This window comes from Ranitomeya imitator, chromosome 2 (genome assembly GCF_032444005.1).
Source record: "Ranitomeya imitator isolate aRanImi1 chromosome 2, aRanImi1.pri, whole genome shotgun sequence".
NCBI lineage: Eukaryota > Metazoa > Chordata > Amphibia > Anura > Dendrobatidae > Ranitomeya > Ranitomeya imitator.
Window position 1 is genome coordinate 811,882,079 of NC_091283.1, and position 16,256 is coordinate 811,898,334.

Consider the following 16,256-nt stretch of genomic DNA (forward strand, 5'->3'; position numbering starts at 1 on the left):
AGGCGGAGACCGTCGGGTGAGAGTCGCTTCCTGCAGATCGGTGCGATGCAGATCGGACACCGATTGCTCCATAAATCATCGCATTCTCTGCAGCAGGAGATCGCGCCGATCAGCTCTGGGCTCCTATGGACATTTCAGTCTCTGATCCATCAGCTGCAGGCATAGATCACCTATATCTGGGCACAGGTGGAGCTGGCATAGCTGCACTGTATAACATCATTGATGGCAGGGTCATTATCTAGCTCGGGTGATGTTGGAGGAGTTGGTGCCAACTGCAATGAAATGGCAGCACATAATACTCTTATTTTGTATCTAAAGCAAAAGTGCCAACTTGTGCCAACCGTGAGCGGTGTGTGCCAGCAGTCAGCTCCGTGTCATTTGCCTGCTGCACTTGTAGCCATCTCCTTTGTGCTAATAGCCCTGTCCCCATTTGCTGCCTAATTGGACTATATAAAGCCAATAAGAGCAGAGTCCTTGCAGCCTAGAGGCAGAGCACTGAGTGTGAGGAGCTGGGCAGTGCTGCAGCTGTGCACAACCCTCCTCCTCCTCCCCCAATTCCTCCACCTCCTGGTCCTCTTCCCTCCATCCCTCCTCCTCCTCCTCTTTGACTCTTCCTCCTCTTGCCTTTTCCCAGTTGCTATCAGCCTTCCTAGTTTGCAGGTGCTGACTGCTACTCCCTGGATGGCTGTTTAGTTTGCCTTTGCTGGCCTTCCTTCTCAAATGTTTGCTTGGGAGTTGTAGTTCCCCTTTGCTAGCTTCTCACCAGCTTCTAAAAATCTCCTGGATTTGGGAGTCCATTGGAAAGAAGAAAAAACAAAAACTTAATTTCTTAATCTTTTGGTTCATGGTGACATCTTGATCATAGCCATGCCTGAAACGGGACAAGAAAGCAATACCACCCCGGCCAAGGAGTCCCCCTTCTCCATCAAGAGCCTCCTGACTTGTGAGCCACCCAAAGCTGCTCGTCCACCAAAAGCCCTCTTCACCCCCATCAAAGGGACCTTGGATGGAGCAGCCTTTGCCTTATCCCCCCTGACAGATCTCTCCTTCCCCAGGCTGGAGATCCCAACTCAGAGGTTCGCTTTACCTGCACATTATTTGGAGAGGTCCCCTGCTTGGTGGTACTCCTACACCTTGACGCATGGAGGTCACACACCCAGGACTGAAGGTAAATGAATGCGATGTCCCATCAGGTTTCTAGCTGAAAGGGTTAAAGCGATAAGGTGTGCAAAGTGATGCACCACTACAAGTCCTACCATATCCTCAGCATAGAGACCCACCATTTCTTAGAAGTAGAAAGAAAGAAGTTCCTTCAAAAAATATATATATATATATAAAAAAAAAAACCATATGTAGAACGATCCAATCGGACATCAAATTATCTTAAAAAAAAAATTATTGGTGAATTTAATTTAGCTTAGAACAATATAACAGACAGGTAAGAATGAATTTCTAATAATACTTTTTATTACAGAGAGGAGACACCTCAATTAGCTGGGACTGGGATGAATGGGTTCCTGGCAATGTCCTAATGGACAGGTGTATTAATAGGGAGCTAAGTGCTGCAGAGCTTCAGATCTTCTCTGATGGCTTTTTTTTTTCGGGCAATGAAGAAGAATTTGATGGATGAAAAGAAGGATAATGAGATAAATAGGAAGAAGAGGAAATTGAGCTTTTCTGTAGGTGCATTGGGCTCATCATCTTCTCACATTACCTTCCTCTTTTCTGGATCTGCATGTTAGACATAGGACAATTATTTTTAAAAAAAGGAGCAGCCAGTGTTTCAAAGAGGGAACATATATATTGGGTTCATAGGGATCCTCATGGACTATCTACATATGCTGTGGTCCTTGCTCTGGGCTTGGTAATTGCATCATGTTCCTCAGAAGACATGGTTGCAGATAAATTGATCATAATGATGACATAATAGATAATGTTATTGGGACAATGACTAATGGCTTCTCTTGTTTGTTTTGTCTGTATAGTTCCTGAGAAAAGCCTTCTGCTTGGTCCATCTTCACCTATCTCTGGTGGTGACAGAGAGTCTCCAGAACCCATCCATAGCCTCAAACAAGACCTTGATCACAAAGAGAATGACTCCAAGAGTCCAGAAGAGATCATCCTGGAAGAAAGTGACACTGAAGATGGGGGGAAAAAAGATGAAAGTGGTGAGGACTGGAAGAAAAGGGAGGACAGTCCAGACAAGAAGCCCTGTAGGAAGAAGAAGACTAGGACAGTGTTCTCCAGGAGCCAGGTCTTCCAGCTAGAGTCCACCTTTGATATGAAAAGGTATCTGAGCAGCTCAGAGAGGGCAGGACTGGCAGCTTCTCTCCATTTGACAGAGACCCAGGTCAAGATTTGGTTCCAGAACCGTAGAAATAAATGGAAAAGGCAACTGGCAGCAGAACTTGAGGCTGCCAACCTCAGCCATGCAGCTGCCCAGAGAATCGTCCGAGTGCCCATACTGTACCATGAGAACTCCTCCAGTGCAGAGAGTGCAAGCTCTGCTGCCAACGTGCCAGTCAGCCAGCCCCTCCTGACTTTCCCCCATCCAGTCTACTACTCCCACCCTGTGGTCACATCAGTCCCTTTATTGAGGCCAGTCTGAGGCCATCACCTTGGCCCCCTGAACTTTTATTTGTGGTAGGGATGGACATATATTTTATAAGAACCTCTGGTGGACAGGACAATCCACTGTAATTTAAAGCTGCAGGACTTCTCTGAAAATAAAAAAAAACAATTTGTAAGTATTGAAAGTGTTCTTGAGTTCTGCGACAATATGTGGGAACTCAGAAAAACAAGGACTTTATAAAATACAGGTTTCAACATTTTTTTTAGTAAACAAACCTCTCAATTTTTTTTTATTTTTTTTTAATGGTTTAAAAAAGGGCAAAATAATATTATTTCATCCATTTCTTTTTCTCAAAGTGCCAAATACTGAACCTCCTGGCACCAAATTATGACAGCGAGCACTGTATTATGTTATTGTGTTCTGGGCAAATTCACTGTATACAAAATAGTTTTGTTCATTTTTCGCTGAATTATTATTGTTATTATTATTATTGTTGTTTTTTTATATAAACTACTGAGTTGTTATTTATTATATATAAAACAAACGTTATTATTCTGTTTTCAGAGCCCATAGTCCTCTTCTTTTCATCTAGAATATTTTCTCTTATTGACTTATGGACTACTTAAAACAAAATGTAACAATATAATTATTAATATTATTATTTTTTTTATTTTTTTTATGTTTTAATATATATATATTTTTTTTGGATTGTGCAATAGGAGAAGTGGGACAGGTCACAACCCCTTTTATCGTGATGGTCACTTTACAAAATAAATAAATAATCCATGAATAAAATGGACGTTTCACAAATGTAACTATTAAATCGTACAAATAATTATGAAATAAAATGCAAAACTGATTTGCATATTTAAAGGGGCAGGAGAATGAAATGTGCTGTGTAGAATGCGAGCAGGAGTTGGGCTTTGTATTAAGGGACAATCAATGATGTAATTTAAGTTATTTTATAAATGTACAGTATCCATACAAGTTCAGTGTGGGCTTGGGGCTGCTGGTGCCTTGCTCTTCTTCATTACTTTTTGCTAGAGAGGAAATACTCAAGCTGAGCGCACAGGCAGCTCCATCCTCACCTGTATCTGGGACAAGTTAGGGAAATCTTTTTTTTTTTTTTAAATAAAATATATTTGTAAAAAAAAATGAATGTTTGTTGTGACAATGAAATAAAATACAATTTCTTAATTTTGTCTGTGTGTTTTTTTTTTCCTTTGTTCACAGAGCACTTTACATCTATGTACCATATATAAAAGGGGATACATGTATCTATGAATGAATAATAGTAACTCACTATTTTATACAATTTATTGGTATTTTAAATCAATATATGTGAGTGAAATTTAAATAAAGAAGTGTGTATAATTCAGGTCACAAATGATAATCATCCATTTAAATAGAAGGGTTAGAGTTCTGCCAAGTTCTTATTATTACTAGTAGTGCTTTAACATTTTATGATAATCATACAATCATAATGATAATTGTTATTAGAAGCATTTTACCTTTACTAGAAGTAAATAATTACTATAACTTGTTTTTAATCATATATTAAATAGCATTTATAATTATTGTTAATAATATGTATAGTAATAATAATAATATTTATTATTATTATTAGTAGTAGTAATAGTAGTAGTAGTAGTAGTTAGATGGCATTTTACAACAATAATTAATATTATATTTCTAGGTGTGTGTAGTGGAATTTTATATTATTATTGCTGTTATTATTAGTAGTAGTAGTATGACCGTTATTTTAAGCCTATAATACTTGATATTATTTATCAGCATTAACACCATTATTTATTAGTATCATTAATATTTTACAATATTATTATTCAGCGTTATTATTATTATTATTATTATTTTTAACCAGCATGAAATGAAAAAGATGATCAATATATTTATTAGTATAACTAGTAGTAGTATTGACAATAATAATGATAATTGCAATAGTAGCACGAATGTAATTTATTTTCTAAAACTACAGTGTAGTATTATTTCTTATATTTATGTGTTTTTTTTTCCATTTGATGACAATTGTGATAACTTTTATATTATTATCATTTAAATAATCACCTTTTCATTAGTTTCTATTATTTTTGTGAACTATCTTCACCACTATCCCCATCATCATCAACATTATTTTCTTTTCCCCTGCCTGACAAAAAAAAAGATATTTTTTTAGCTGCCACCAAATTTATACACCTCTATATATTTTCCCCATTAACCATCTCTCCAGTACTGGATGTTCCTCCTCAGTACATTTGATGGAGTGAAGATCTATGGTAAATAAATGAATAAATAAAAAAGCTATCATCCATTTTGAAGTGAATGTAGCACAATGGAACTAATTCTGCCTCCATCTGTTCCCACCTCTCTGCATATAAGGTGCATTACATGGAGGATGATGTGTTTCTTCTTTGCCTATGTATAACATCAGTGGTTGGAGGTATATCTTGGGATAGATTCTTCCTTCACAATACAATTTTTCAAGCTATTTTAAAATTCCAATGAATAGTTCTATGAAGAAATGTCATGTGCGTTATGTATTCCTAGCACAAGTGTGAACGAGTGCATGCACTTGTCTGTTCGTTTATAGCCAGGGCCTCAATCTGTCAGATCCACTCCTGTTGTGGTGATGATAAAGATCCTATCAGGAGAGAAATACTAAAACCCTTAGTATAAGTTGTGTGTGTTTTCATTTAATGATTTCAAAGCAGACTTAAGACTTTGAAATGTAGAGTTTATTTGCAGAACCCCTGGCATGTGACCCAGCTGGAAAAAAATAATAATAATAAAAAAAAAACCTGGTATTTGAAGCCAAAATATGTTGCCCTTGTGTATGTGACAACATAGGGATGCGTCCACTGTTTGCAATACCAACTCTTAGACAAGTCAAAGGGAGCTCATTAAAGTGTGTCAATCCCAAACAAGCGCCAGATTTCACTGAGATTATTCACATGTTACCAAATCACAAGAAAATAACTTCTTTATTTAGGGTTTAGTGGCTGCAAAACGCTCCTTGACTTTTCCAGTCTTTGCTAGAAGAATTGGAACCCAAAATAAGCTGATGAATGTTATTGTATCAATTGTCAGCAGCAGCAGCAGCAGCAGCAGCAGAGCCCTGCAAGAACAGGTTCGGTTCTGCTCCACACACCTTCTGCCCTGATCACAGAACATGGAGCCAAGGGATCCTGAAACCTCTCCGAATGCAGATGGTGGAGCTCAGGTACCAAGCTTCTACCAAAGTGGTTAAACTCGTCTGCACAGGATGGATGAGCACCAGGTACCACAGAGGAGAACCTCTTACCTTTATTTGGGTGGAGCCACCTGTCCAGGTTTGGATGCAGTTTTCATGCAATCTGTGAGACATTCGCAGGAGTGGATACAAAGGAAAAAAGAAAAGTGACTATCGTTCCTTTACTTTCAAAGGTATCAACCACTGAGGACTCTGAATTCCAAATATTATTTTATCTTTCCTTTATACATATTTTTTTTTTTCCTTTTGGATTTACTTTTGGCTATGACTTGAAAGAGTGCATCGAAAACTTTCACAAAAACTGAATGTGCGATTCTACAATTTTCCTTCTTTTATATTGTTAATGCAGATAACTAAAATATTATATAACAGATAGATAGAAGGATGGATAGATAGATAATAGATGGAGAATAGATAGATAGATAGATAGATAGATAGATAGATAGATAGATAGATAGATAGATAGATAGATAGATAGATAGATCGATCGATCGATAGATCGATAGAAGGATGATAGATAATAGATAGAGAATAGATAGATAGATAGATAGATAGATAGAAGGATGATAGATAGAGAATAGATAGATAAATAGATAGATAGATAGATAATAGATAGATAAATAATAGATAGAGAATAGATAGATAAAAGGATGATAGATAGATAATAGATAGATAGAGAGATAGATAATAGATAGATAGATAGATCGATAGAAGGATATAGATAGATAATATATAGAGATTAGATAGATAGAGAATAGATAGATAGATAAAAGGATGATAGATAGATAGATGGATGGATGGGTGGATGGATGGATAGACAGATAGATAATAGCTAGATAGAAGAAAAGATGCAAGAAAGGGAGAAAAGTAAGAAAGGGAAATAAAGAAGGAAAGAAAGAAGAAGAAAAAAACAGAAAAAAACATGCTTGATAGAGATAGTGATAGGTCTAATATTAGATACAAGATACAGAATATACACACTAAATAAATATTTACAATTACTTGGGAATGTATTGGATGGAATATTATCCCATATATTGTACATGTTCCTGCTCCATGCTGTGTGTTGCATGTATACAACTATATCACTTATATATGAGGAACTTTTACCTTTTCTTATCCAGGATGAATCAGGGTTTTGTTTTTTATAGTAATGACCCTGCAATTAGTTGTTGGAGTGTAGTGATTAGATCAGACATTTCCTGCGCTGGTGAAGCTGCTGCAGGGGCAGCTAGTCATTGGGGGGCATTCGCAGAAAGGTATTGTATGTGCAGATGAGGAGCCCGGAATCTCCCACCTGTGAGCCACATCCACAGCCCCGAAATACAGCAAATTAAACTATTAATGAAACAAAGAGGGGTCTTCACATCACAGATCATGGTGCGCTCCAAGACGGCACTGCAGAGTGGAGTGGGTATATTCATGATGGGTAAAAACAAAAACAAAACAAACACAAAAATCAGCTGCTCCTCTTCTTCTGCATCATGTTCCTCTTCGGGAGGAATGTAATTACACGGAGAACATAGAGCAAAGCTGGAACAAGTGCAGCACTTTACCCTCAGAGCTCATCACCGCAATGTTCTGCATCGGATTATTAAAGATTAACGTGCATTGCATGGCACCGAGGATGGCACAGGGCGCAGTGTAAGTGAATGGCACAGGGCGCAATGTAAGTGAATGGCACAGGGCGCAGTGTAAGTGAATGGCACAGGGCGCAGTGTAAGTGAATGGCACAGGGCGCAGTGTAAGTGAATGGCACAGGGCGCAGTGTAAGTGAACGGCACAGGGTGCAGTGTAAGTGAACGGCACAGGGCGCAGTGTAAGTGAACGGCACAGGGCGCAGTGTAAGTGAATGGCACAGGGCGCAGTGTAAGTGAATGGCACAGAGTGCAGTGTAAGTGAACGGCACAGGGCGCAGTGTAAGTGAATGGCACAGGGCGCAGTGTAAGTGAATGGCACAGGGCGCAGTGTAAGTGAATGGCACAGGGCGCAGTGTAAGTGAATGGCACAGGGCGCAATGTAAGTGAATGGCACAGGGCGCAGTGTAAGTGAATGGCACAGGGCGCAATGTAAGTGAATGGCACAGGGCGCAGTGTAAATGAATGGCACAGGGCGCAGTGTAAGTGAATGGCACAGGGCGCAATGTAAGTGAATGGCACAGGGCGCAGTGTAAGTGAATGGCACAGGGCGCAGTGTAAGTGAATGGCACAGGGTGCAGTGTAAGTGAATGGCACAGGGCGCAGTGTAAGTGAATGGCACAGGGCGCAGTGTAAGTGAATGGCACAGGGCGCAATGTAAGTGAATGGCACAGGGCGCAGTGTAAGTGAATGGCACAGGGCGCAGTGTAAGTGAATGGCACAGGGCGCAATGTAAGTGAATGGCACAGGGCGCAGTGTAAGTGAATGGCACAGGGCGCAATGTAAGTGAATGGCACAGTGCGCAGTGTCAGTGAATGGCACAGGGCGCAGTGTCAGTGAATGGCACAGGGCGCAATGTAAGTGAATGGCACAGGAAGCATTTGGTGTCTTTCTAGAAGCTCCACTTTTGTAATGTCGCCTGAATGATATCATATAGGTGAAGCTTCCATTGTGCCATAGCACCAGAAATGGTATTGTGCTGTGCCAAAATAGTGCCAGGGTGGCATCACATATAAAGGTACTTTAGCACCATGTAAGTGTATTATCATGGCACACGTTATTTATTGTGCCACAGTACCCATACATTTTGCAATGCATTGCATCACAACTGATACTTTAGTTTTATATTATTATCAGTAGATAGCAGCAGGGAGGGAGAAATACCAAGGGGAATGTAAAGATTTTTGGTGCCATGGTCCCTAACAATGAAATGCTTCATGTGAAACACTGTTTTTCAGACTTGAAAGTTTTATTTTGTATAAGTTCTTCTGTTGTACCATAATGCCCAGCTATAGCAATGCAAAAAAATACCAGATGGCATGATACCTGAAGCTTTATATTAACAAGGATGGTGGATGAAGCACAATGGTTAATGCTAACTGTTCCTGTCGTATCATAATGTTCTGTGCCAGATGAAGCTTTATCTCCAGACATATTCAGGTGTTGCCCCTTTAGAGCAGAGAGAAGGAGATGCCATGAGTTCCTGCCACAGCACCCATCAACAGCAATTCACTGTGCCAAATGATGTCATAGTAGCATGGCACCTATAAAGTTGTTTTTTTTTTAGTGAGAGGCATTAAGGTGATAGACATGATACAAAAGTGAGAGTGATCTGGGTCTTGGCATTGCCAGCTGCTGCTGTGCCCTCTCCTGGCTTGGCAGGGGGTGCTGCCTACCTGGCCCTGGGCATCTCCTGGAGCTGCTCTAGCCAGTGCCTCTCGCTTTTGATGTGGGCAATCCAGTCAAGCGATGCATTTCCCTTGGCAATCTGTGGGTAAGTTCTCCGGACACTTGAGTTGATTCTTTGGAGTTTGAGTTCTTAAATCTGAGCGTTTGTTTGCAATTAAAAAATGCAGAATTGTCCATGTCCAGTGTTTGGTATCAGACTGCGCAGATCCCGCTCGGCTGTTTGCAGTCACAACACACATGTATTTCTTTTATTTGATAGTAAATACTCCAGCCCTCTGTATAGCAAACAGCAGAGAAATATATAAATTTCCAGGCTCCGCATTCGCTCCCATTCTACAGCAGAGGACCAGATGCTGACACTACTACTCCCAGCACACCCGGCTGCAGCTTCCTGGGCACCCAAGAGCATTCACCAGTGCAGGTCAGTGGCCTCACCCAGCAATGGGGGGATGCAGAAAATTGGGTAGGTGGGTGGGGGTAACAGTTCAGGGTTAACCCCTTCTGTGCCAAACACTCCAACTAGTTATCACTGACTGTAACACACAGCAACAATGATTCGCCGGTCTGCAAACGGGGAGAACAATCCAGGTCTGCAGCCAGGGGAAGGAAGGACAATAATAATCTATCAGATGATGGATGACATGCTGCACGGTCGTTTTTTTTTTTTCCAGTAAACGTTAAATAATTGCAATGAAAAAAAAAAGAAAACCCGATCCTGATCATAATTCATATTAGCCAGGGAATCCTATAGATTCCATTGATGTGTTTAGATTAAAGGGTTAAAAGTTTGACTTAACCAATATGCCCTGCATGCAGGCAACACTGGGTGCAATTGATGGTACATTTATAGTATACACAGAATATATATTAGCCAGGGTGGGGAAGTGTGATAAACCTGTTCATGGGATACTCTGCAGGACGGAAGGGGTTAAATCCTAGGCATTCAGTAACTATCAGGTATATGTGTAGTGAAAATGGTAAAATCCCCCCAGTCTACCACGTAGAAGGTTCTGAGTCCAAAGCGACCCACAGCAAATGTACAGTATGTGATGTATATTAGTATATGGTCATTGTATGGAGGAAAAAGAGCTAAAAATGACATTGAATAGAAGTCAGCAGATGCCAGAGGTTCCTCCACACTGCGCCCTCTCTTTATCTTCCCCTGTCCCTGCCGTCCACTGTTTGCTCTCGGTATTCCTCTACCTGTCACTGGATTTCACTCAATTTCTCATCTTTATTTCTCAATCCTTCTAATTCTCTCCTTTCTATTTTTTTCACCTTCTTCTCTTTCTTTTTGCCTTTCACTCTTTCATCCTCTCTTTTCTGTCACTGTCTTATTAGGTCCTCTCTTTCTTTTCCGTTTGTTCCTTTCTTTCTCTCTTTATCTCTCTGTCTTATTCTGTGTCATTCGCTACCAAGAAGAACATGCACAAATGATGCTGGATTCTGATGTGATCAATATAAATCCTGGACATAAACGAAGGAGAAACACAGGCACACACATCTGTACAAACCTGCAAATATAGGCACACGACTATACATATGAAATGTAGATAGAGGCACAAATGCACATACAAATACCGAGAAACATATATATATATACCCACACAAGTGTATACACACAAATACAGAAAAACAAACACACATATAAATACACATGTAAGTATACACACACAGACATGCACACAAATAAGTATACACACATACATATATATTTATATACACAAACACATATATACACACACATATGTATATACACACATACACATATATTATACACTCATACACACACATATAGATACACACACATACACACACACACATGCCCACGCACATGTATATACACACATATATACACACAAATATGTATACACACAAATATATATATTTATATACACAAACACATATATACGCACACATATATATATATACATACACACTTGCACACATATGTACACACACACAAACGCACAGACAAACATATATATATATATATATATATATAAACATACACATATACACAAGTACACATAAATACACACACACCCACACATATATATACACATATATTATACAATCATGCACACACATACACATACACATATATATCCACACACATATACACACACATATATATATACACACATATACACACATATACATACACACACATACACACAAATATTTATACACACACACATATACACACAAACATATATATACACACATACACATGTATACTCACATATATACACACACATACCCATATATATGTATATAGAAATATATATATATACACACAAATAAAGATACACTAATCTACATATACTCATATAAACATACATCTACACAAAACATGAATATACACAACACATCACATATATACAGTATTGTAGACATGTTACAGGCAGAATACACAGCACACTTCTTCCATACAATATACTGCACACACATGACTGCTCCTGGACAGTGGATTTAGTGGATTGCCCTTCAGGAGTGGATATTCCATAAGTAGACATTGCTTATTGATTCCCAATAGTTCATCTAACCGTATTGGTCATTCTCCTTCTCACAACTACTGATGAGTATAATCATGCACTAGATAATGTGTCCCTGAAAGGTCCTTACTAATAGCAGTCCTCATTATCACTGATGATCCCGTGTCACAGATACAGCATTACACATCTGCCCCTATATGTATCTGGTGTATAGAGTATACAGCAGTGTGTATCTATACAAGGTTTATACATATCTGCCCCTATATGTATCTGGTGTATACAGTATACAGCAATGTGTATCTATACAAGGCTTATACACATCTGCCCCTATATGTATCTGGTGTATACAGTATACAGCAGTGTGTATCTATACAAGCCTTATACACATCTGCCCCTATATGTATCTGGTGTATACAGTATACAGCAGTGTGTATCTATACAAGGTTTATACACATCTGCCCCTATATGTATCTGGTGTATACAGTATAGAGCAGTGTGTATCTATACAAGGTTTATACACATCTGCCCCTATATGTATCTGGTGTATACAGTATACAGCAGTGTGTATCTATACGAGGCTTATACACATCTGCCCCTATATGTATCTGGTGTATACAGTATACAGCAGTGTGTATCTATACAAGGCTTATACACATCTGCCCCTATATGTATCTGGTGTATACAGTATACAGCAGTGTGTATCTATACGAGGCTTATACACATCTGCCCCTATATGTATCTGGTGTATACAGTATACAGCAGTGTGTATCTATACAAGGTTTATACACATCTGCCCCTATATGTATCTGGTGTATACAGTATACAGCAGTGTGTATCTATACGAGGCTTATACACATCTGCCCCTATATGTATCTGGTGTATACAGTATACAGCAGTGTGTATCTATACAAGGCTTATACACATCTGCCCCTATATGTATCTGGTGTATACAGTATAGAGCAGTGTGTATCTATACAAGGCTTATACACATCTGCCCCTATATGTATCTGGTGTATACAGTATAAAGCAGTGTGTATCTATACAAGGCTTATATACATCTGCCCCTATATGTATCTGGTGTATACAGTATACAGCAGTGTGTATCTATACAAGGCTTATACACATCTGCCCCTATATGTATCTGGTGTATACAGTATAGAGCAGTGTGTATCTATACGACGCTTATACACATCTGCCCCTATATGTATCTGGTGTATACAGTATACAGCAGTGTGTATCTATACAAGGCCTATAAACATCTGCTCCTATATGTATCTGGTGTATACAGTATAGAGCAGTGTGTATCTATACAAGGCTTATACACATCTGCCCCTATATGTATCTGGTGTATACAGTATATAGCAGTGTGTATCTATACAAGGCTTATAAACATCTGCTCCTATATGTATCTGGTGTATACAGTATACAGCAGTGTGTATCTATACAACTCTTATAAACATCTGCTCCTATATGTATCTGGTGTATACAGTATAGAGCAGTGTGTATCTATACAAGACTTATACACATCTGCCCCTATATGTATCTGGTGTATACAGTATATAGCAGTGTGTATCTATACAAGGCTTATAAACATCTGCTCCTATATGTATCTGGTGTATACAGTATATAGCAGTGTGTATCTATACAAGGCTTATACACATCTGCCCCTATATGTATCTGGTGTATACAGTATATAGCAGTGTGTATCTATACAAGGCTTATACACATCTGCCCCTATATGTATCTGGTGTATACAGTATATAGCAGTGTGTATCTATACAAGGCTTATACACATCTGCCCCTATATGTATCTGGTGTATACAGTATACAGCAGTGTGTATCTATACGAGGCTTATACACATCTGCCCCTATATGTATCTGGTGTATACAGTATACAGCAGTGTGTATCTATACAAGGCTTATAAACATCTGCTCCTATATGTATCTGGTGTATACAGTATATAGCAGTGTGTATCTATACAAGGCTTATACACATCTGCCCCTATATGTATCTGGTGTATACAGTATATAGCAGTGTGTATCTATACAAGGCTTATACACATCTGCCCCTATATGTATCTGGTGTATACAGTATATAGCAGTGTGTATCTATACAAGGCTTATACACATCTGCCCCTATATGTATCTGGTGTATACAGTATAGAGCAGTGTGTATCTATACAAGGCTTATACACATCTGCCCCTATATGTATCTGGTGTATACAGTATACAGCTGTGTGTATCTATACAAGGCTTATACACATCTGCCCCTATATGTATCTGGTGTATACATTATACAGCAGTGTGTATCTATACAAGGCTTATACACATCTGCCCCTATATGTATCTGGTGTATACAGTGTACAGCAGTGTGTATCTATACGAGGCTTATACACATTTGCCCCTATATGTATCTGGTGTATACAGTATACAGCAGTGTGTATCTATACAAGGCTTATATACATCTGCCCCTATATGTATCTGGTGTATACAGTATACAGCAGTGTGTATCTATACAAGGCTTATACACATCTGCTCCTATATGTATCTGGTGTATACAGTATAGAGCAGTGTGTATCTATACAAGGCTTATACACATCTGCGCCTATATGTATCTGGTGTATACAGTATAGAGCAGTGTGTATCTATACAAGGCTTATACACATCTGCCCCTATATGTATCTGGTGTATACAGTATACAGCAGTGTGTATCTATACAAGGCTTATACACATCTGCCCCTATATGTATCTGGTGTATACAGTATACAGCAGTGTGTATCTATACCTGGCTTATACACATCTGCTTCTATATGTATCTGGTGTATACAGTATAGAGCAGTGTGTATCTATACAAGGCTTATACACATCTGCCCCTATATGTATCTGGTGTATACAGTATACAGCAGTGTGTATCTATACAAGGCTTATACACATCTGCCCCTATATGTATCTGGTGTATACAGTATACAGCAGTGTGTATCTATACCTGGCTTATACACATCTGCTCCTATATGTATCTGGTGTATACAGTATAGAGCAGTGTGTATCTATACAAGCCTTATACACATCTGCCCCTATATGTATCTGGTGTATACAGTATACAGCAGTGTGTATCTATACAAGGCTTATACACATCTGCCCCTATATGTATCTGGTGTATACAGTATACAGCAGTGTGTATCTATACAAGGCTTATACACATCTGCCCCTATATGTATCTGGTGTATACAGTATACAGCAGTGTGTATCTATACAAGGCTTATACACATCTGCCCCTATATGTATCTGGTGTATACAGTATAGAGCAGTGTGTATCTATACAAGGCTTATAAACATCTGCCCCTATATGTATCTGGTGTATACAGTATACAGCAGTGTGTATCTATACAAGGCTTATACACATCTGCCCCTATATGTATCTGGTGTATACAGTATACAGCAGTGTGTATCTATACAAGGCTTATACACATCTGCCCCTATATGTATCTGGTGTATACAGTATACAGCAGTGTGTATCTATACAAGGCTTATACACATCTGCCCCTATATGTATCTGGTGTATACAGTATACAGCAGTGTGTATCTATACAAGGCTTATACACATCTGCCCCTATATGTATCTGGTGTATACAGTATACAGCAGTGTGTATCTATACAAGGCTTATACACATCTGCCCCTATATGTATCTGGTGTATACAGTATACAGCAGTGTGTATCTATACAAGGCTTATACACATCTGCCCCTATATGTATCTGGTGTATACAGTATAAAGCAGTGTGTATCTATACAAGGCTTATACACATCTGCCCCTATATGTATCTGGTGTATACAGTATACAGCAGTGTGTATCTATACAAGGCTTATACACATCTGCTCCTATATGTATCTGGTGTATACAGTATACAGCAGTGTGTATCTATACAAGGCTTATACACATCTGCCCCTATATGTATCTGGTGTATACAGTATATAGCAGTGTGTATCTATACAAGGCTTATAAACATCTGCCCCTATATGTATCTGGTGTATACAGTATACAGCAGTGTGTATCTATACAAGGCTTATACACATCTGCCCCTATATGTATCTGCTGTATACAGTATACAGCAGTGTGTATCTATACAAGGCTTATACACATCTGCCCCTATATGTATCTGGTGTATACTGTATACAGCAGTGTGTATCTATACAAGGCTTATACACATCTGCCCCTATATGTATCTGGTGTATACTGTATACAGCAGTGTGTATCTATACAAGGCTTATACACATCTGTCCCTATATGTATCTGGTGTATACAGTATACAGCAGTGTGTATCTATACAAGGCTTATACACATCTGCCCCTATATGTATCTGGTGTATACAGTATACAGCAGTGTGTATCTATACAAGGCTTATACACATCTGCCCCTATATGTATCTGGTGTATACAGTATACAGCAGTGTGTATCTATACAAGGCTTATACACATCTGCCCCTATATGTATCTAGTGTATACAGTATAGAGCAGTGTGTATCTATACAAGACTTATACACATCTGCCCCTATATGTATCTGGTGTATACAGTATACAGCTGTGTGTATCTAT

General features: G+C 38.9%; 2 protein-coding genes across 3 annotated transcripts in view; both read left to right on the top strand.

The window, feature by feature from the left end:
• Positions 1 to 669: 669 nt before the first annotated feature.
• On the top strand, positions 670 to 3,769 carry HMX3 (H6 family homeobox 3). The gene is made up of 2 exons (XM_069753870.1): positions 670 to 1,168; positions 1,986 to 3,769. The coding sequence occupies exons 1-2, from the start codon at positions 868 to 870 to the stop codon at positions 2,606 to 2,608; spliced, it is 924 nt and encodes a 307-aa protein (XP_069609971.1). The 5' UTR covers positions 670 to 867; the 3' UTR covers positions 2,609 to 3,769.
• Positions 3,770 to 9,503: 5,734 nt separating this feature from the next.
• HMX2 (H6 family homeobox 2) overlaps positions 9,504 to 16,256 on the top strand; it is a 71,019-nt gene continuing 64,266 nt past the window's right edge. Inside the window, exon 1 of one of the 2 annotated variants that reach the window (XM_069755901.1) lies at positions 9,504 to 9,587. In XM_069755901.1, coding sequence (XP_069612002.1) covers positions 9,517 to 9,587 — 71 coding nt within the window. In that variant the 5' untranslated portion in view covers positions 9,504 to 9,516. The remainder of the gene's footprint in view (positions 9,588 to 16,256) is intronic. The other variant, XM_069755902.1, reaches the window with a different exon arrangement.

What these genes read in the sequence shown, in the direction of transcription:
- HMX3 (XM_069753870.1), top strand. Translation starts at nt 868, where the DNA reads ATGCCTGAAACGGGACAAGAAAGCAATACCACCCCGGCCAAGGAGTCC. An exon ending in TCACACACCCAGGACTGAAG is followed by an intron (nt 1,169 to 1,985) that starts GTAAATGAATGC and finishes TTGTCTGTATAG; the next exon opens with TTCCTGAGAAAAGCCTTCTG.